At 44.8% G+C, this 20,289-nt stretch overlaps 1 protein-coding gene across 8 annotated transcripts in view; it reads left to right on the top strand.

Moving 5' to 3' along the window:
* Tln2 (talin 2) overlaps nucleotides 1-20,289 on the top strand; it is a 377,519-nt gene that overhangs the window by 343,430 nt on the left and 13,800 nt on the right. For all 8 annotated transcript variants that reach the window (XM_063243368.1, XM_063243367.1, XM_023562272.2 and 5 more), the window contains 3 exons: nucleotides 1,398-1,505; nucleotides 14,033-14,138; nucleotides 15,077-15,201. In XM_063243368.1, the coding sequence (XP_063099438.1) occupies nucleotides 1,398-1,505; nucleotides 14,033-14,138; nucleotides 15,077-15,201 (339 nt within the window). The remainder of the gene's footprint in view (nucleotides 1-1,397; nucleotides 1,506-14,032; nucleotides 14,139-15,076; nucleotides 15,202-20,289) is intronic.

Raw genomic sequence — 20,289 nt, 5'->3', positions numbered from 1 at the left:
GTCTTGCTCTCATGTGCACATGCTTATGTCAGATGCAGTTTCCTGTCTGCTATTACCAGTGCTGTGACGTGGCTGTTTCTGTTTCTGTCTTGCTGTGAGTTGTTGTAATGTCCACCAAGTATTCTGCTTATGAATATTATCTTACCCCTCTCATTGGATATTTAGGTTGCCTCCATTTTTTTTTATCATGAATAAACATCTTTGGTTCTACCTGGATTGTTTCTGTAGGCTAGACTCCCGGAAGTGGAGTTAGTGGGTCAATAGGTGCACACTTGATTGCTCTCAGAAGGGTCTGCCAGCTTACAGATGGGATCTCCTTACTCTCACCTCTCCCACAGCCCTAATTAAGGGCCTTGCCCATGACCTGCCAGAGGTGACATAGAGGCTGTGTCATGGCAGTGTCTTCCCAGGGCAGTGTCCCCTAAGACGGGCACTGGTACAAGTGCAGGAAGGAGTAAGATGTGACCTTAGCCTCAGATGAGTCAACCCTGGTTCCTACATGACATGCTGGCCACTCCTCCAGGTTGTGGACAGCAGGAGAGGGTCCACAGACGTCCCATCCCCAGGGAGAGCAGCCTGTGTAGAAGGTCATGGAGGCTGGCTGCCATTCTCCTTCCGCCTCACCTTTTGTTCTGATGTGTGATTTCTACTTGTCTTGAGCTGTGGCTTACTTGTAGTTGTGTAGTTTATGTATTTCTGAAGCCCCAGCTCCACCCCTCACCCCCCACTCCACCCCACATCTTTCCAGAGTGAAGCTATAGGAGGAAAATTGGCCTAGGGGTTGAGATTGCCAGTTTTTACAAATAAAAGACAAGGGGTTGAGATTGCCAGACAAGTGTTGCATACTTGTGCTAAAAAGGTTATTATTGGCAATCTGAAATTCAGGTTTAACTGGTTATGTTTTATCTGGAATTTGGATCTCACTGGGTATGTGTTCTCTGCCAGCCCTGTGAATCACAATGCCACTGTAGCGGTACATCATGAACAACAGGAGGTGGCAAGTCCCAAGTGCAAGAAAAGGGGGTGATGTGCCATGTTAACAGTATGCTTGTGGTTGGCTTATCCCAGCATTTGTGTAGAGTGGGGTGAGTTATTTACAGAGCCTGGGAGGCACCCTGATTGCAGAGCCCTCCCTATCACCGAGCAGGCAGAGTGGTAAGTAGTCTCCTTCTGAAAACTCTAATTCTGAGTCTTTCCTGGATGCTTTGGTGTGTGTAGCATTTTTTAAATTTGAAAACAGGAGGGTGTGAAAGGGGAGAAAGGCAAACTGAACCCCAACTTTCTGCCAATCAGCACACCCATGTGAGGGACTCTCTGGGGGGTAGGAGATAATGGGGAGCTGCCCTTCCGAGGCTCCTCCTGCGCTAAGGTGTCAGCCTCCCTCTCTCTCTCTCCAGCAAGCGTCCTTCCACCCTGATGTCAGCGACGAGGTACGAACGCGGGCCCTGCGGTATGGCACGGAGTGCACCCTGGGCTACCTGGACCTTCTGGAGCATGTCCTGGTGGTGAGCAGTGCGTGGCTTGGGGAGCGAGGAGGAGGCTGGGGCTGGGCTGAGGGAAAGTCTGGTCAGGACCTGGAGTGAAAGTTGCAACATGCAGGTAGCGGTAGCTGCCTTGAAATCCAGGAGAGCCAGGCGCTGTCTGGCACCAAAGAGGCAGGACCAGCATGCATGAGGAGTAGGCAGAGCGGGGAATGAAGGTGTGGAGGTTGGGCCACCCCTGAAAAGTATCAGGATTCTTGGGCCAGAGACCCAAGCACCGCCCTCTAGGACATGTTTGGGAGGATCGTTGCCACAGCTTCAAGCGTCTCTGGCCTCTCATTACTGCCTCCTATCCTGTTTAGATTGGGGCCACGGTGACTCCCCCAGGCCAGTGTGCCCAGTTTGGAGCTGCATTCTGTCAGTAGGAATGGAAGATGCTGGCTCAGCTGTGGCCAGAAGATGGGCCGTGCGTGCAGCAGCCTAGAGGTGGTGCAGACTCCCAGCTCCCGGAGTGGCCTGATTCCCTGCACACCCCAGGAGGTCTCATGGAGACCCAAGAACTGACCACAGGGTGCACCTTTAGAACCTCATAAAGTCTCAGCCAGGCCTTGAGTGTGTTCAGAAGAGAATCGGTGTCTCTCCTGTCCCTGCTCTTCCAGACCTAAAAAAGGCACACAGTGGACGCCCTTCCTGTTCACAGCTTCCCCACCTAAAGGAGGGCTAGCAGGGTTGGCTGATACTCTTAGTTGTTCTCCTTTGTCCTGTGCGACCTCATGAGCCCCCCAGAATGATTCGAGGCCTTAGAAGTCCACCCTTTGGTTGAGGTCACATCTCTATTCAGCAGCAGACCTGAGACCATATCCCTATTGTTTTTATTCCAGCTCTGTGCCCTTCTAGAATCCTGCTGCCTGAACTTAGAAATGACTAACCCTCTGATGTCAGCCATTTTAGACCTTTTAAGGGATCGTTATTTTTGTTCAGCCTTCTGGTAACTGTGGTTAATACTGGTCTGTCTTTGGGGAGAATAGCTCACCTGAGGTTATGAGCTTGGGCTCCCCATGTGTGAGTAGAAAGAAGAGAAAGCACATGGCTGAGGAGAGAACATGCTGGCCCCACACTGTGAGGCAAGGAGCCTCTGTGGCCACATCTGCTAGGGTGTGGTAGTGAAAGTGGGTAGTCCAGGAAACTGGCATAAACAATAAATCCAGTAAGGCTTCCAAAAGGCCTCGTCTGTTCTTAGTGGAACAGTATCCAGTGGTCACCCCTTATCTTCAGAGTATGCATTCCAAGAGATCCCACAGAGGTACCAAATCTACATATACTGTATTTATTTTCCTGTATAATAATCTATGATAAAGTTTAATTTTAAATTACACACAGTAAGAGAGTAATGACAAAACTAGTAAAAAGAAATCAGTCATTACAAATAAACTGTAATAAATACATTTAAAGGTAAATTTGAATTTCAGGAAACCTAGAGCTCTGGGGCTGTTCCTTCCAGGCATTTTCTGTTTACAGGCTGGGGTTGGCCTCAGAGAATGTGAGTCCTGAGTGCTTTAAAACCTTGTTATATTGGTCAGACTCATGAAAACGGGGTTGTGAGTTTAGATCCTGACTGCACCAGGTGACTAGCTGCACAGCCCCTTCTTACCTGGGCCTCGGTTTCCTCGACGTTCAGTGAGGCTCGTTTGAGGGTTAAATGAGTTCCGGGGAAACCCAGAACTGCGGACCGAGAGGTCTGCCGAGAGCCTTCCGAGGGCTCTCGCCTGGACGGGCTTGCTGCAGTAGTATCCTCTGCTCCCTAAGCGTGGGCCCCTCCTGCACCCTCTCTTCTTGTTCTCTCTCCCGTGCTTTTGGGGCGGGGCAGGGTGCTGCAGAGATCCCTTTCTTTCCCATTCCCCGCTCTTCCCACCCCATGTCCTGGTGCCCTGTCCTCCCTGAACCATGCAGTTCGGCACTGACGTGACGGTTCTGGGCCAGGCTGGCAGGTTCCACCGCTGCCCTGGGTGAGTCACAGTGCTGCTGCATGGCAGCCCCTGCAGCTTCCTGTCTGGCAGAGCTACACGCCCACAGAGCCGGCAGACAGCCTCGCGGAAGAACAGTCCCCTTCACTCTCCAGAGAGAGGCCCCCAACTGGGGAGAGGGCTGCTGTTCTCTTAAGGAGAGCTGTCCCACTCTGGAGAAAGGTCCCACCCCACGCAGGCTCACATCACACCCGCCCTGCCTCCCTGCCTGCACAGAGGCTTCATGCTTTATGGCTGCACATGCTTCTCCTGGGACTGGTCACAGCTCTGTCATGGCTGTTCCCACTGTAGGTGTGGGACCCAGACCTGGGGTGTTACCAGCCTGGATCCCAATGTATCTGCAAAAGCATCCATCTGCGCTTCTCCCTGGTCTACACACTTACCATCCATTTCAGTCCAGGGTTAGAGAACACATAGCAATGCTATGTTTCTCCCAGACTGCTCAGAGGACTTTGGAAGCTAATACTAAGATAAAGTTACTAGTAGGAAGGAAAGCTAAATGTTGGTAAAAACTAATTTTATGAGATAGAATCCATCATCTCATCTTTTATTTTATTTTTTAAAAGTTTTACTTTAGAGAGAAGAAATCCAAGCAAAATAAAACAGAATAAGGTCAATCAAAACAAGACAGTATAAGTGACACAGTACTTCAAAACAGGATAATAGGAAAACAACAGTGGCTACCATAATGCCTCTTGTCTTCAAAATAGCTGCTCATACCATTGGACATAATACAATCAAACAAAACCAATAAGAACAAAACAATAGCTATAATACGGGACTTCAAAGTAAGATAATAGTAAACTCAAAATGGCTACCATAATATGTCTTGCTATCTTTGAAATAGCTGCCCATGTCATCAGATATAACACAATCAAACAAGATAAAACAATAAAATTCAACCACACAAAACAATGAGAATGATACAAGATTTCAGAACAAGATAATAGGGATTAACAATGGCCACCATCAGAAGGAGACTCCCCTCGGTGCTACATCTCATCTTTTGCAATAAGAGTTTGATTTTGGTCCCTCAGGGGTGACTTTCACCCCTCAGGGGTGATGGTGCTGAGGGCTGTGACAGCCAAGGATATGAATGGAATAGCATTGTGTATTTATTCTCTTCAGTAAGCTAAACACACTCTTTGAAGAGTATGTTCTCACTTAAAAATACAAGTGAAGCAAACCTCTTCCCAGGGAATTACCATAAAGATATAAAAAATTTCAAGTTCCTAACTGAAAATTATAAAGCACTGTGAGAGCTCTGTCACCTAACATGTGAGCTGTTGTCAACATCCAAGTTCCGCTGCTAAAATTCAGCTCTTCACACTTGGTATTATCAGTGCCGACTCCCCAACAGAGCAGACTTTGAAGAGATCTGGGCCAAAGGGACACGCAGAGCCAAGAACACCGTGACACACTGAGGTGCCAGGTGGAAATTCAGCCGGAGATGAAGAAAATGAGAACACACCCAACCTGGAAGCTTGTATTGAGTTTTCAGAGGGAATTCTAAGCGACAGACTGTAAGCCGAATCGCGCACATCAGAATTTGTTGAAGTTCTCTTTCGAGTAGGAGAAAGAATACTAAGATTACATATTGACAAGTGGTAGAAAAAAGCTAGTAAAAATAAGAAGACATACACACTCCTTATCCCATGATCTTTGCAGAAAGATCATTAGGACCAGGTGACTGTGGTATAAACCAGATCTAGCACAGGTCTTAGGGTAGCCCCCCTAGAATGAGTGAAAAAGTGACCTTGTGTACAGCAACTCACAGAGAAAGATGAGACCCCGAAAGCTGAATGTAGGCCAGGTATTTATCCAGCTCTCGTAACAGAAGAAAGAGAAAGCTCTTAGAAACTAAGATTCAGGTCAGCATCCACTGAACTGATGCCTCGTTAGGCATCTAGAGAACGGAATCAATTCTGAAGTGTACAAGGAGGATGAAAATGAGGATAAGCTTACACTCTTAGAGCCTTGTTCAGCAAAAAGACCTTAGAGCCAAGGATTCTTCAACCTTTTCTGGGTGCTACCTTCCAGTAGTACTTTGGAAAAGGCTTTATAATATAGAAAATATAGAAAATTAAAATATAGAAAATAAGCCCTTGGCCAAAACTTTTTCCCACTCTGCAAATTGTTTCTTCACTCTGTTGGTGATTTTTTTCAATGTGCAAAAGCTTTTTAATAAGATGAGATCCCAGTTGCAGATTCTTTTGTCTTTTTGAGACAGGGTCTCACTATGCAGTTCAGGCTGGCCTTGAGCTCACTTTGTGGCCCAGGCTGATCTCAGACTTGCAACAGTCCTCCTGCCTCAGCCTCCCAAGTGCTGGGATTACAGGCATGAGCCACCACGCCCAGCCCAGTTGTTGTTTCTTTGATTGTGCTGTTTGGGTTTTATTCAGAAAGTCTCTGCCTTCCCCTGTGTCTTCAAGATTTTTACCTATTTTCTCTTCCAGTAGATTTAGTGTTTCTATTTTAACATTTAGATCTTTGATCCATTTTGACTTTAGTTTAGTGCGTGGTGGTATACTAGGGCTGTCATCAAGAAATCAATAACAGGCTGGGGACTTAGCTCAGCGGCATAAGTGCCTGCCTTGCAAGCAGGCGGTCATGAGTTCGATCCCTGGTACCGATAAAAACTGAAAAAGACAAAAAACAAATAAACAAAAAAAAAAAAGAAATCAATAACAGGGGCTCGGGATTTAGCTCAGCAGCATAAGCACCTGCCTTGCAAGCAGGCAGTCATGAGTTTGATCCCTGGTACCGATAAAGACAAAAAAAAAAAAAAAGAAAGAAATCAATAACAAATGCTGGAGGGGCTGTGGGGAAAAAGGAACCCTTCTCTGCTATTGGTGGGAGTGTAGACTAGTGCAGCCACTGTGGAAATCAGTGTGGAGTTCCTCAAAAAACTAAGACTAAAGGTCCCATTTGATCCAGCAATTCTCCTTCTGGGTATTTTCCCAGAAGAATTAAAAACATCATACCACAGTGATGTATGTATACCCATGTTTATAACAGCACAATTTTTAATAGCTAAATCTTGGAAACAATTCAAATACCCATCAACCAAGGAATGGACAAAAAAGATGTGGTAGGGCTGGGGATTTAGCTCAACAGCATAAGCGCCTGCCTGACAAGCACAAGGGCATGAGTTTGATCCCCTGTACCAAAAAAAAGATGTGGTATTTTATACAAGGGAATACTCAGCCATAAAGAAGGATATCTTGAGACATTTATGGGGAAATTGATGCAACTTGAGATTATAAAGTCTGAAATAAATCAGACTTGCATGTGAAAACATATTGTCTCCCTAGTGTAGTAAGTTGAAAAAGTAAATAAAATCCAAAATGTACAATAAATATTATAAAATGAGGAGAAACTATTCAAAAGGAAAAACTGGGAGCGGAAAGGAGAAAATAGAAAAAGAAAAATAAATAAATGTACACACAAAATAATTAAGATAGTTATACTACTAATTTGTTCTTTGAAAAGTTTGTTTCTGTATTTGGTCAATTTTCATGCCTATATCTTGTAATATGAGCAACTACTTTGAAGATAATACAGAATGTACTAACCATTGTTACTCTCCTACAATCTTATTTTGAAATTTTTACCATTGCTTTTATTTTTTTCTTTAAAATAGTAGAGAAAAAGTAGTGTCACCAACCATGACCCACTATCTATAATTAACTGACATTGTTAATAACCTATTGTGTTTGCTTCAGTCCCTTAATTTAATTTAATTTATGTATTTATTTATTTTGGTGCTGGGAATCAAGCTCTGAACCTTGCTTTGGCCAGGCAGGCACTAAGGCTGCTGAGCTATACCCCAGGCCCTTAATTTTAAAGAAATGTTAATAACCAATTTTGTATCTTTCTCATTCTGGTTTTCTTTTTTCCTCTATGTAGGTGCAAACAGCCATCATGATTTTAACATTCTTAAGTATTTGTGGGTCTTAGCTGAAAGCCCCTGGCTGTTTGCTGCCACCCCACCGTCCTCTCAGAAACAGAAGCACAGCCATGCAGATTGGCCCTCAGCATGGTGAGGGACCACAAACCCAGCAGCTCAGCGGGAACCCATTGGAATATAGAGACTCCAAATACTGCTGCTGGGGGGTCCTGTTTTTGGAGAATCCTCTCAACAACGACAGGATTTCACATAGGCAGAGCCATTTCCCTGTTGCCTGGCGTGCTTTTCCGTGAAGCACTGGGGACCCCTGGCAGAGGGGCATTGGCCACCTGCCTTGCTATAAAATGTGGCATAAATTTTGCAGGGCCAGAAGCAGCCACTGTGCCTTTTACTTCACTGTAAAACTATGATATCTCTAAAACCACTGAAATTCACTTCTGCCAGCAGAACTAAATCTGGGCCTGCCTGTTGCCTGCTGTTAGGAATCGTGTTGATGTAACAGTAGAATAAAAATAGACCTTTGCTCCTACCTTATCTAAAGTTTGGATGCTCTAATTCAAGAGGGCCACCATGTGTACCAAGGTGGTACGTTCTCCACTTCAAGGGCTCTTCTGCTACAGACTGACGTCTTTAATCTTTCTTCCTCGATGACTTAAGTGACTCTCCCAGCCACACCTGTGAACTTTTCCAGCTCTAACGAGGCATAACTTATACACAATAAACAACACTCCTTGAAAGTGCACAGCTGGAGGATTGGCATAAGTGCATGCATCTGTAACAGCAGCACTGCAATCACATCGATGAATATTATCGACCCTCAAAATTTCCATGCAGCTACTGATCTGCTTTTTATTAGTGGTTTTGTATTTTGTAGACTTATGTCAGTAGAATCATAGACTATCTACTTTTTGTGTGATTTCTTCCAATTCTGTCATCGAACACTATTCCGTTCTCTGGATGCATCCTAAGTGTTTTCCCACTCCCCTGCTGGTAGACATTTGTGTTGTTTCCAGCTTTTGATTATCAAAGATAAAGTTTTGAAGAACACTCATATGCAAGTTTTCTATCAGGATGTATTCCTAAATACCTAGAAGTGGTAGTGTCATGAAGGGTCAGCATGTGTTTAACTTTTTAAGAAAACTGCTGAACTGTTCCCCATCATGGTTGTACCATTTGGCATTTCTGCCAGCAGTAAATGAGTTCCATTTGCTCTGCATGTTGGTGTCTGCTTGGGGACTCAGGTGTTTTAGTTTTAGCCATCTAACGAGTGTATAGAGATACCTTGGGATGTTAGCTTTCAGTGCTGATTATCTTTTTATGTACTTGTTTCCCTTCTTTTACCTTGTTTGGTACAAAGTATATGAAGGTCTTCTCTCTATTAGGGGATTTTCTGTTTTGTTGAGCTTTTAGAATACATCCTGCCCTTATGGTTTGGATCCAGAATGTACTCCACCAAAAAGGTGATGGGATCATGGCAGTGTTCCGAGTCAATGATGCATCACTGATCGATCGGTGTCGAATGTGCTGCCAGGCTGTGGGCCTGGGTGGAAGCAGCAGGTCCCAGGAGTCATGATGAAGGGTGCATCTCCTCTCGGGCTCCTGCTTCTCGCTCTGCTTCCTGACCGCCAGGCTGTGAGCCCCTTTCCTCACCCTGGCCCTCCCACCATGCCCTTTCTCCCACAGGGCCAGTGGGTTGCGTCTCGGTGGGTGTTACGGCTTGATGATGACAAAGTGGCTAAGACCCCTCAATCCAAGCGCTGTGTCAGATGTGCGCTCCGTAGTTTCTCTTGGGGTGTGGCTTATCTTTTTCTTTTATAATAATGTCTTGTAGGGAGGCAAATGTGTATGACTCAAGGCAGAAAAAGAAGGAAAATGGCAGAGTTGAGTGTGTAAAATTGCAGGTAGAACTTGGATAAATGTGAAAGTAACTTCAGGTATTGAGCCTTTAGGATGAATTGATACAAAATATTGAAGATGAACTGAATTTTGCTGTTTGCATAAGTCATCAAGTTATTTTTAGGTTTATATTTTACTTACAGTTCTCTTATTTTGGATACCATGTTGATTTTCTTTCTTTCTTTCTTTCTTTTTTTTCTTTTTTCTTTCTGGTACTGGGGATCAAACTCAGGACCTCAAGCTTGCCAGGCAGGCACTTATGGCACTGAGCTAAATCCCTGGCCTGATTCTGTCTTTAAATGTTGCCATTGAAATATACTTTACTTACAATAAAATCCATCCACTTAAAGTGTACAATTTGCTCAGGGATAAATGCTTGCCTGGCAAGCATATCCTGTACCAAAAAAAAGTATACAATTCATTGTTTTTTAGTATACTTAACAGAGTTATGGAACTGTCACCATGATTTGTTATTAGAGCATTTTCCTTGCTCATAAAGAACATTCACACCTATTAGCAGTCGTGCTCCATTTTCCCCGCCCCCTTCCTAGCCCAGGGCAGTGACCTCTACAGATCTGCCACGTTGGACTTCTCATACACATGGAACCATACGACATGCGTCTTTTGTGACTGGCTTCTTTCACTTAGCATAGGAGGTTTTGGTTATTTTTTTAATTTTATTTTAAAAAGAATAAAACCCAACAAGATAAAACAGAATGAAGCCAATCAAGACAAAACAGTGAAAGTGATACAGGACTTCAAAATAGGATCATAGGAAATCAACAATGGCTACCATAATGCCTCTTGTTATCTTTGAAATAGCTGCCCATACCATCAGACATAATAAAATCAAACAGAATAAAACCAATCAAAACAGAACATTGAAGAAACCAAAACAACAAAACAGAACAAACCAAAACAAAACATAAGAACAATATTGGATTTCAAAAACAAGTCAGAAGAAAATCCCCCATATTTGCTATTCTGCATATTGTTGTCCTCTTAATAGATGCCCAGACTACGGGCTTTAGGCTGCAAAGTCAGTCAAACAATACAAGCATTAATTTGTTTTTGTACCTCAGTTGTTGTCAACTCAACCTATGATCCTTCTAATCAGCCAGTTGCTCACAGCAGGGGGTGAGGGTGGTATTCTTGTCTCCCAGCCCACATGCTGCTTGGCTCACAGGATGGGTGAATTGGCTTCTCCTGCATAATAGTTTTTAAACCCATTCATGTTAGCAGGTATTAAAACTCCATTCCTTTTTATGGCTGAATAGTATTTCATTTAGTGAGTGATGGTGTCTGTTGAAAATCAAAAACTTATATATAGTTTTAATGAAGTCGAATTTATTGATTTCTTTTGTAATTTTTGCTGTCATCTATTGAGAATCATTACCAAATCTAGGATTACTAAGATTATTTTCTTGTTTTCTTCTACATTATCTTTCATTCTCATATCTAGATGTGCTGTGCATTTCTAGTTAATTTGTGTATATGATGTAGGGAAAAGGTAAAGGTTCATCTTCTTACCTGCAGTTATCCAGTTAATGCAACACTTACTTGTTGGAAAAAAAAATTCTCTCCCCACTGAATTCAAGGTACCCTAGCACTTTTATTGAAAATGAGTTGGCCATATATGTAAATCTGATAAGGAACTCTCTTGTATGTCCTGTTGTCCAATTACTGTATTTTTTTCGTTCTTGAAATTAGGTAGCATAAGACATTTAACTCTTCTTTTTCAAGATGCTATCAGCCATTCGAGGTGCTACTACACATTGTAGGATAATCTTGTCAATTTTCATTTTTTTAAAAAAACAATTGGGAATTTCATTGGGATTGTGTCAAACCTATAGATTGATTTGAGAGAACTGACATCTGGTTGATTCTTTTAACCCATGAATATTTTCCATGTTCATTTGCATGTGATGTTTCTCTGCAATGGAGAGAAATGTTTTGGAGTTTTTAGTGTTCAGGTCTTGGGTATCCATTTTTTAACCTATTTAATAATTTTTATGCTTCCGTAAATGATACTGCTTTTTCAAATGTTCATTTCCTGCTTTTCTTTCCTCATGTGTGGGAATACTATTGGAGTGCGGTGTTGACCTTATATCCTGTGGTCTAGCTAAACTCATCCGTCTGAGAAGCTTGGTGTTTTACACACACATCCCTTTGCATGTTCTCTGCAGAGGGTCCTGTCATCTGCAGACAAAAGCACTTCATTTTTTCCCTTTCCATCTGTATCATTTTCTAGTCCTTTCCCTTTTTCACTGGCTAAGAATCCCAATACAGAGCTGATATATCTGCAAATAAAAATCCCACTGCATTCTTGATCTTAGGGGACAAACATTCCATCCTTCACCATTAAATCCTAGTGCTGCCACCTTGAGTTGCCCACTGTAGAGGAGCTACTGATCGGTGTCAGGGGATCGCTGGCTGCTTCGACCCAGAGCCATTACCTTCCTCCTCACCAGTGTCCTTTCAACATGTATTGCTTTAGATAAAAATGACGGAAGCCTCTTATGACTAAGTGGTGACAGAGGCCACCATCTGAGTCTAGAGCAGTGGTTCACAGGTAGAGCTACACGTGAGAACCACATGACGAACTTAAAACCCTGGATACCCAGGCGGTGCCCCAGAGCAATTCTATTAATACCCTTTTTTCATGTAGCTTGTGTGTAATCTCACCACAATTCTATAATGAAAGGACTGCTGTACCCATTTGGGAGATAAAGAAACTGAGGCTAGGCTTACAGAGACCTAGGACACAAAATGCAGGGAGTTTTGGGCCCACACCTAGCTAAATGGCCTACCCACTGGCATGTGAGAAAGTCAGAAGTGTTTACCCTCTTGCCCCTCACCTATCCGTGGTTCTAGTGTTCTCCTGAAGCTGGCCTTTAAATTATTGTATTAAAACTCAGACTAGGAGGGTGTTGGTCTGTTTTTCACTTATTTGTTCATTTGCTTACTGACAGGTCTGTGAGGTACTGAGTTCCTAGCACCTGAAATGCATGTGTGTGTGTGTGTGTGTGTGTGTGTGTGTGTGTGTGTCCTTTGAGAGAACAAAAGTAACAAAGCAGTTGGAATCGTGGAACAAGAGCAAATATGGAGTAGATTTAAAAGCTTACTAGAGGAAGGAAGATAGGAACAGATGTACGTGAAGTAGTTCTTGAAAACCATTGCATAGTCCATTTGCATGGATAGCAAAATGTCAGCTGTACACTGGTCTAGGACTGGGGACAGTGAAAACCACAAACTCCTCCAATTCTGGTTTGACTAAGCTTCTGTGAGAGTCATAGTACAAAGGGATTAGGCCTGGGGCCTAAACCCAGACCCCTGAAAAAGACCATCCTATCCAGGTGGGAAAAGGTATGGGGCACCAAGAAGGGTGAGCCCTTCCTGCATGCTGCTTGTGTTCCCGGCACTATGCGAGCTGCTTCTCAGCTGCTACTAGATTTGACCTTTATGTAGCCCTAAGGGTAAGCATGACCCCAGTTTTGCAGAAATATGTTCAGAGGGGTCCAAGAGTCACTTAGCAGTAACCAGCAAGGCCCTGTTTAAACTTGTCCACTGGGGCTGGGGATTTAGCTCAGCGGCATAAGCGCCTGCCTTGCAAGCAGGCAGCCGTGAGTTCGATCTCTGATACCGATTTAAAAAAAAAAAAAAAAAAAAAACCCGAAAAAGATAAACTTGTCCACTTCCAAAATCTGTACCTTGTCCTTAAGTCAGAGCTCTGAGCCTTCAGAGATGGCAGCAATGCATTCCTCCTGGCTGCCCCTAATGTGTCTGGATCTGAAGATCGCCCTCATGCGGGGAGCAGGAAGGAGCAAGGTGGTACAAATCAGAATTTAAACCCATGCTGGAAGAGGGTGAGGAGCTCTCATCTCCTCCTTTCTTAGTTCCATTCTTGGGCAAACTGGAGAAAAATGACCTGCTATTAGCCTTTAGAAGGTTGGGTTGGGGCGTGTTTTGGTACTGACAATGGAAACCAGGACCTTCAGGGTGAGCCCCTTTCCTAGCCTTCTTCATTTTGAGGCAGGGCCTTCCTAATCCACTAAGTTCCGCAGGCTGGGCTCGAACTTGTGATAGTCCTGCCTCAGCCTCTCAGAGAGTGCCACAGTACCTAGCATAGGGATTCTAACACTTTAATACCAAACTCCCCCCAAAAATCTTAAAAATGTGTGAACTGGATCAAAAGAGGTCACATCCTCATGCCTCTTCCCAGGAAAGCTTGTGGACGGTATCCCAGAATTGGATTGCTTATTCAGGAAGGACAGCCCTGACACTCGCTGTTGCTTGTGTGAAGATCTTGTCTGTGAGACCCCCGAGTCATACTCTTCCCCTGCCCCACGTTGGCTTAGTCTCGGTACCAACAGGACTGCGCGTAGGGCTTCTGCTTCACTCAGAAAGCTATCATACTTCAGAGAATTTTCCTCATGTGTATTTATTTTACATACAAACAAAGTGCAAATAAAGGACAAATAAGGACGGTCTTCTCTGGGAACTGTCAGAGGGACCTTAGCTGTACCCCAGCTTCCAGCTTCCCATGGTTCCATGAGGATGCTGAGCCCCAGTGAGTCCAAATGTTTTCCTCCAAGATACTGAAGTCACTCAAAGGCAGAGGTATGGCTCAGAACCAGGCCCCCTGACTCTATATCACCTGTAAAAGCACTCCTGTCACCATAGTCCCTCTGTCCTCATGCATTTGACTTCCCCACCCGTAGATCCTTCAGAAGCCAACCCCGGAGCTCAAGCATCAGCTGGCTGCTTTCTCCAAGCGGGTCGCTGGCGCCGTGACTGAGCTCATCCAGGCAGCGGAAGCCATGAAAGGTAGGTCGGATCCTCTCACTGCTGCTTCGCCATGGAGCACTGGGGTCCCAGGGAGGCTGAGTAGGGGCACAGCCCCGCCAGCACAGGCCTGCACCACCCAGCGCAGCCAGGATGGTGGGGTGGTGCCTTGTACAGCAAGTTAGCTGGGAAAAGGAACAGTCTCACTGCTGTTTGCTCCAGCCTTTGCCTTAAGGGCAGTGGTGCCTCAGTTCACAAACTTAATCTGTTCCACGATTTCGGAAAAGATGGCCATATTTGCATCTCTGTGTGAAAGTCACCTGGGTCTTATCTATGTCACCCAATGTAGCGTTTACAAACAAAAACAATATTTTGCCAAAACAAATCCTTCACAAATCATTTGTGAACCAAGATGCAGCTGCTTCTAACGTAAATGGCATAATCCATCCAGAACTGCTGGCTTCTCTTGTGAGTCTTGACGTTTATATTTATATGCATTTTCATTCTTGAAGATAGTTATTCAAATGCCATCCTAACGATTAGAAACTATTCTGGGTGTGCTGTGTGTATACCTCTTTGTGCCTACAAAGAAGCAATCTCTCCAGCAGGGGAGGTTTCCAGGCCGGTTTCCCTCCCACCATGTCACGGTCCCTGAAGAAGGGGGCAGCTGTGAGTCTCCAGAGGGTGCTCCTTCCACCCAGGAGGTTTAGGAGGAAGGCAGAGCGAGCCTTAGCCATAACCTCTGCATGTTAGAAACTGCTGTTGACCACTGCTTCCGTGGTAGGGCTGTGCACACAACTGGCTTAGAAAGTCGGCTTAGCTCTCCTCTTTCTAGTCCTCCAGTGGCGTGCAGGGGAGCTAGAGACAAAGTCTCCTGGAATCATGCATCTTAGGCTCATGGGGCCATCAGACATTGTGGGCAAGCCAGTGCTCTGGCATCTGCCCTGACCACCAATGACCTTTCTCTGGATTGATTTTAGGAACGGAGTGGGTGGATCCAGAAGACCCAACTGTCATCGCAGAAACTGAGTTACTGGGGGCCGCAGCATCCATCGAAGCTGCTGCTAAGAAGTTAGAGCAACTGAAGCCCAGAGCAAAACCGAAAGTGAGTGTTGGTTTGAGGGTATGTGTCTAGGCAGTCGGTCTCCCCGAGGGTGGCTCTTTCAGGTTAAGCGCCCAAAAGCAGATCTCTAGGTATCCGGAGGGAGAATCGGGCATTTATAGGTTTGATTTAGCTCCATTATAAAAGCATTATAAAGCAGCATAAAGTTCCATTATAAAGCAGGTGGTGGCTTCCTTCGGACTTCCTGTTGAAAGTTTCTGTTAATGGAGATGAGATTGTCCGCCTCCAGTTCTCTGGTTTCCATTATGCCTTTTACGGGAAATCTCTCTTTTTCTTAGAATCAACAGAGAGCAGTGAGAACCTCAAACTGGGACCAGTGGCAAGGCTTTCTCAATGAATGCTGGGGGCTGTGGGTAGCTGGCATGTTTTCCATCTAGGTTTGTCATCTGGATAAAGGGTTCAAGGTTCCAATCATGAGGTGTGTCCTGAGACATGGACAGTGAAAAGAAAGAGGTGCTTTTCGGTTCGGCTGTCCTCCCATCTGCCTCCCCATGGCCACGTTCAGTGGGAAGATGGCAAAGCCTGCGGCACTTTCTTTTACTTCCCTATGTAAGCAAGTCCTTACTGGTTCCCATAACTGACCTTCCTTCCAAAGACCTTCATGCATTAAGAGATGAGATCTGGCTCCTTCCAGAGAGAGAGAAGAGAAAGAAAGAAAGGCAGGTCCAATCCCGTCCCCTCTCGCTCTTGGGTGCACCTAGGCTCCTACCTTGACTTTTAAGAGTGAAGCCTACTGCCTGGCAAGCACAAGGTTCTGGGTTCGATTTCCTGTAAAAAAGAGTGAGAAGTAGAATCTGAGCACTGACAGGTATCTGCCCACTCAACTACAGTGCCCAGGCTGAAGTTTTACTGTGTAAAACAGTAAGGCTGGGAGCATTCTTAAAACCTTCCAGGGCCGGGAATACAGCTCAGCAGCACAGCACCTGCCTGGTACAAGATACTGAGTTCCATGTCAGATGCTGGAAAAAAAACAAAACAAACAAACACCTTCTAGCTCTCAGAACTAGTCTACTCACTGGTAGTAAAAGTGTTTACATTTTTGATGAGAAAAATGCTAAATCTTAAAAGATTTAGCATCTTATGTTAGGGTTTACCAGGCTTCTCTCTGCTGGCTTCTAACCTGAGGGTCTTGACTGGTCTGACTCTTTCCGGAGTTTTTCCTATGAACTTAGGAGCTAAGAATATATGTAGGGACAAATGTGTTTTCTCTTTGTTTCTATGTTGTAAATGAACTTAATCAAGAGTGAAAGCCACTGATAAGTCATTCAGAGGCCTGGTGTATGCCTTTCCTGTCCCTTCCCTGGCTTATCATCCAAGACTCCTTTCCATGAGAGTGAAGGCCTGCAGTGGTGTCCAGGACACGGTTACCCTGCTGGGCCTTTTACTGTATTCTCACCAGGACCTTGTTCTGCTGAGCTCTTTTCTATCTCTAAATCCCAGCTTCCCTGGCCTGTCATTTATTAACTTCCTGATTCCTGATTGAACACAAAGTTCCTAGAGTCCCCCCCCCAAGAGTGTTGTGAAGACAGTTACATTAACCCATACAGTGAACCTAGGTAATGTAAAAACCCAGTATCTGGTAAACAGTACAGTTGAGGAAATGGTGATTATGTCACCACTGTTGCCTTCATCATCACTAAAAATAGGCTTCCTCTGGAACCTTTCTCTTTGATCCTAAGGAAAAGTCATTCCATAGGTGAGGAGAAGTGTACTCTGGTCCAGTGCAAGGCATGTGCCCAGTCTTCCAGGTTCTGCCATGGGTTGGCTTGGCTGATCTTTGTCAAAAGTGTGTGAGGTATCAGGCACCTTCTATGCCATTCCTCATGTGCCCGCAGTGTCAGAGAAACCAGTCTGGACCCTGGACCTTTGTGGTTTGTGTGTGTCTTCTGAGCTGTTAATATTACCTCTGGGAACCTATCCCAAGGAGGAATCCAAGAGGGAAACGAGCCGTGTGGGACAGGCATGCTCCCTGTGGCACTGAACGTACTGACAGGAAGTTAGACACAAAGGTCCCCTTGACAGATATGGTGCCACTCTTAGGAGGGATGGTCACTAGGACTGTATAGCAGGAAGCAGATGCTCCTGGGCTGGTGAGGGCCGAAAGGAGACACTGTTTCATGCTTCAACAATGACTAAAAGAATGCTTGTACTTGAAGAAGAAAAATATAGACTTGCAAGGAGAGTGATAGAACTGGAAAGATGCAGAAGTCTGTGTTAAGAGTTTTTATGAAACAGCAGTGGCACCTCAGAAATCAGTGATGACTGCTGAGGTAATTGGGTGAGGACCCCCTTCTCTGCTCTGGGATCATTCCCCCCTTTGTATTTACAGGAGAGGAGAGGGGGACCCTTCAGGGAAGGTCAAGGTTAATGTTACTGACAACTTGAGTCATTACTTACGACCATCGACTGCAGGTGATCCTTTGCTCCATGTTAAGTGCTTGGTGCTTCTAGAGCATTTTATAATGGTCCAGTGTCTCTCCTGATGGACCAGGGTACCTGTCACTAGGTACTATCAACAGAACCCTTCTGGAGAATCTATCAGCCCAAACCATGGTTTGTGTTTCTGCCTAGGAGAGCCATCCACTGTGGTCAAACTTCTGCATGAAATAAATACGTACCTTACCTTTGTAAAGGAATTAGTGCTGTAGCTTAAAAAAGATTAATAATCTGACTGCAGTACCAACCAGTATTTTGAAGCCAATTGTCTCTTGCATAACCTTACAAGTGTCCTCCAGAGGACTGGGGATTTAGCTCAATGGTGTAAGTACCTGCCTGGCAAGTGTGAGGTCGTGAGTTCGAACCCTGGTACCAAAAAAGAAAACCAAAAAACAGAAAGACAAACATCTTCCAGATACCATAAATCAATAGTTACCACTATATCCCTATCCCAGCCACTCTACATAGCCCACTGCTCGGTGCGCACATGCATATGCCTGTGAACGTCTTCCTTTCATAACTGGGGAGCATAACTGATGCAGTTTTGGGGAGGCATGATGATTTTGCTTAACCTCCTCTGTTCATCACTACATTTTCCAGTTGCCTATTAGAAAGCAATCCATGAAGATAATTCTGGGACAGTCCCCCTTCAGGCTTTAACACGGAATCATCTCCTTTGACCTGGAGTCTCCCAGAGATGTGTGACAGACACACACACACTGCTGAATCCAGTGTTCACCTGGGGAGAGGGTGCTAGGGCAGGATGAGACTGTCCGGGAGCCCCGGGGCACGCATGTGCCATAGCTTCGCTCATGCCGCCGTTACCACGCCTGCAGACAGACCTGGGCCCCACAGCAGGCTGGGCGCCTCAGTGAGCACCCCCTGCAGCCGTACTGTGCCTATTCTCAAGCCCGGTCAATCTTGGACGCCTCTTCTGCAGGCCTCTGTGTGATATGTTTGATATATTAGGTTGTTATTTAATCCAACTATATATCAAACATATTCCTACAGTGTCTTGCCCTGTCTCCGGGGGTTCCTAACAAAGTTTGGAGGCAACAGGAAAGAACATGTTAGATCAAGTAGATTTAAAAGACAGAGTGCTCACTGCCTTTCATTATGTCGTGTTTCATTTCTTCCTGTAGCATTTAAGACCTGCATCAATATCACTAGATTATTTGTTTATTATAGAAACAAATTATAATTATTGATGTTTCATAAGAGCTTGAGCTGTTTTGTGCAGTTTATTTGTCTGCAGTAAAGGATCATTAAGGGTACTGCTTGATGGGAAAAATAAATGGGGGATTCCAGCTTATGTCTATCATATGGGACAGAGGCAAGGATGGTAACCTCCACATATGTCGAGATTTATATTTCATTTTTGTCCTGATCATCACTGTAAAAGTTAGTGAGGCTGTACAGCTCAGGGAGAGAGCACTTGCCTACCATGTGCAAAGCCCTGGGTTCAATCCCAGCACCATAAGAAATAAAAGGAATTTTTATGATCAAGCTTTCACTGAAAATTCAAGGAGCACAAATCAACTATCTACAACTTTCCTTACAAATAGTCATAAATAGGGGAGGAAATTAGCTATACCAAGTATATAGGCAGTTAGAACTAGCTATACCTGATACAGGTGATCCAATGTGGATTCTACTCTTGAATTTCCTGTTACAGATGATTTTGCTAGCAGAGGCTGATGATATTTAGAATAAGTCAGCAACCAGAAAGTTATTCTATAGCCCGAGTGGCCACAGCAGGAAGATCAGACGTGTGACCTAAAAACCACTTTTTTCCTGGTGTGTAACAACTACCTTTGATCAGCTCCGACCTATCCTCAGACACAAGCCTGTGAGGTGTGTGTGGTTCATTCTGAGCTCTCTCACTGAAATAGTGCGTGAGCACTGCTTTCTGGGAAGAGAACCATCATGCTTAGCGCTCAGTTCTTTGGAAAAGAAAGGAAGTACTGTCACTAGCACTCCCCAATAGAGGTGAGCCAGTGACTTACCCAGGCGGTCAAGTGAGGTTTCCCCAACCAGGTGTGGACACCATTGCCCAGGTGCACACAGGGGAACATATGGTGAGGAGGTCACTGCATAGGCCCCCAGCAGTGATACAGGAGAGGGCAGGCAGTGTTAGCATCCTGGCTTCTGGTGTTGTAAGTGGCACCTGTCCCTGGGGCCCTCTCCCAACAAGGACTCATCTGTGTGTCAGCAGGTAGCCTCCCAGATAGATAGGTGTCAAGGCCTGACCCAGTCACCCCACCTTCACACAGTTGGGGTACACTCACTGGTCCTGGCTCTGAGTCTCCTTACAGTTGTTTGACTAAGATAGTAAATGACCATAGAAAAGCAACAGTAAATTACATATTCTTTTAAATCTGGGTATAGGCCCACACCAAATCCTCAGAAGGCTGAGGCAGGAGGATCACAAGTTCAATGCCAGACTGGACACCTTAGCAAGACCCTGTTTCAAAAAGTAAAATGGGCTAGGGATGCAGCTCAGTGATACAGTATCCCTGCATTTGATCCTAGCTGGAGAAAAACAACTAACAGTTTTGAAAGTTTTTTCAAATGAAGCCCATCTGTGTAAAGTGATGGGATTTTGTGTTTCTTTTTTTGTAACTGCAGTGTGGA

This window comes from Cavia porcellus, unplaced genomic scaffold (genome assembly GCF_034190915.1).
Source record: "Cavia porcellus strain 051 isolate PalLab524CR breed Dunkin Hartley unplaced genomic scaffold, mCavPor4.1 scaffold_38, whole genome shotgun sequence".
Taxonomy (NCBI): domain Eukaryota; kingdom Metazoa; phylum Chordata; class Mammalia; order Rodentia; family Caviidae; genus Cavia; species Cavia porcellus.
This window is presented reverse-complemented; position numbering and strand designations above follow the sequence as displayed.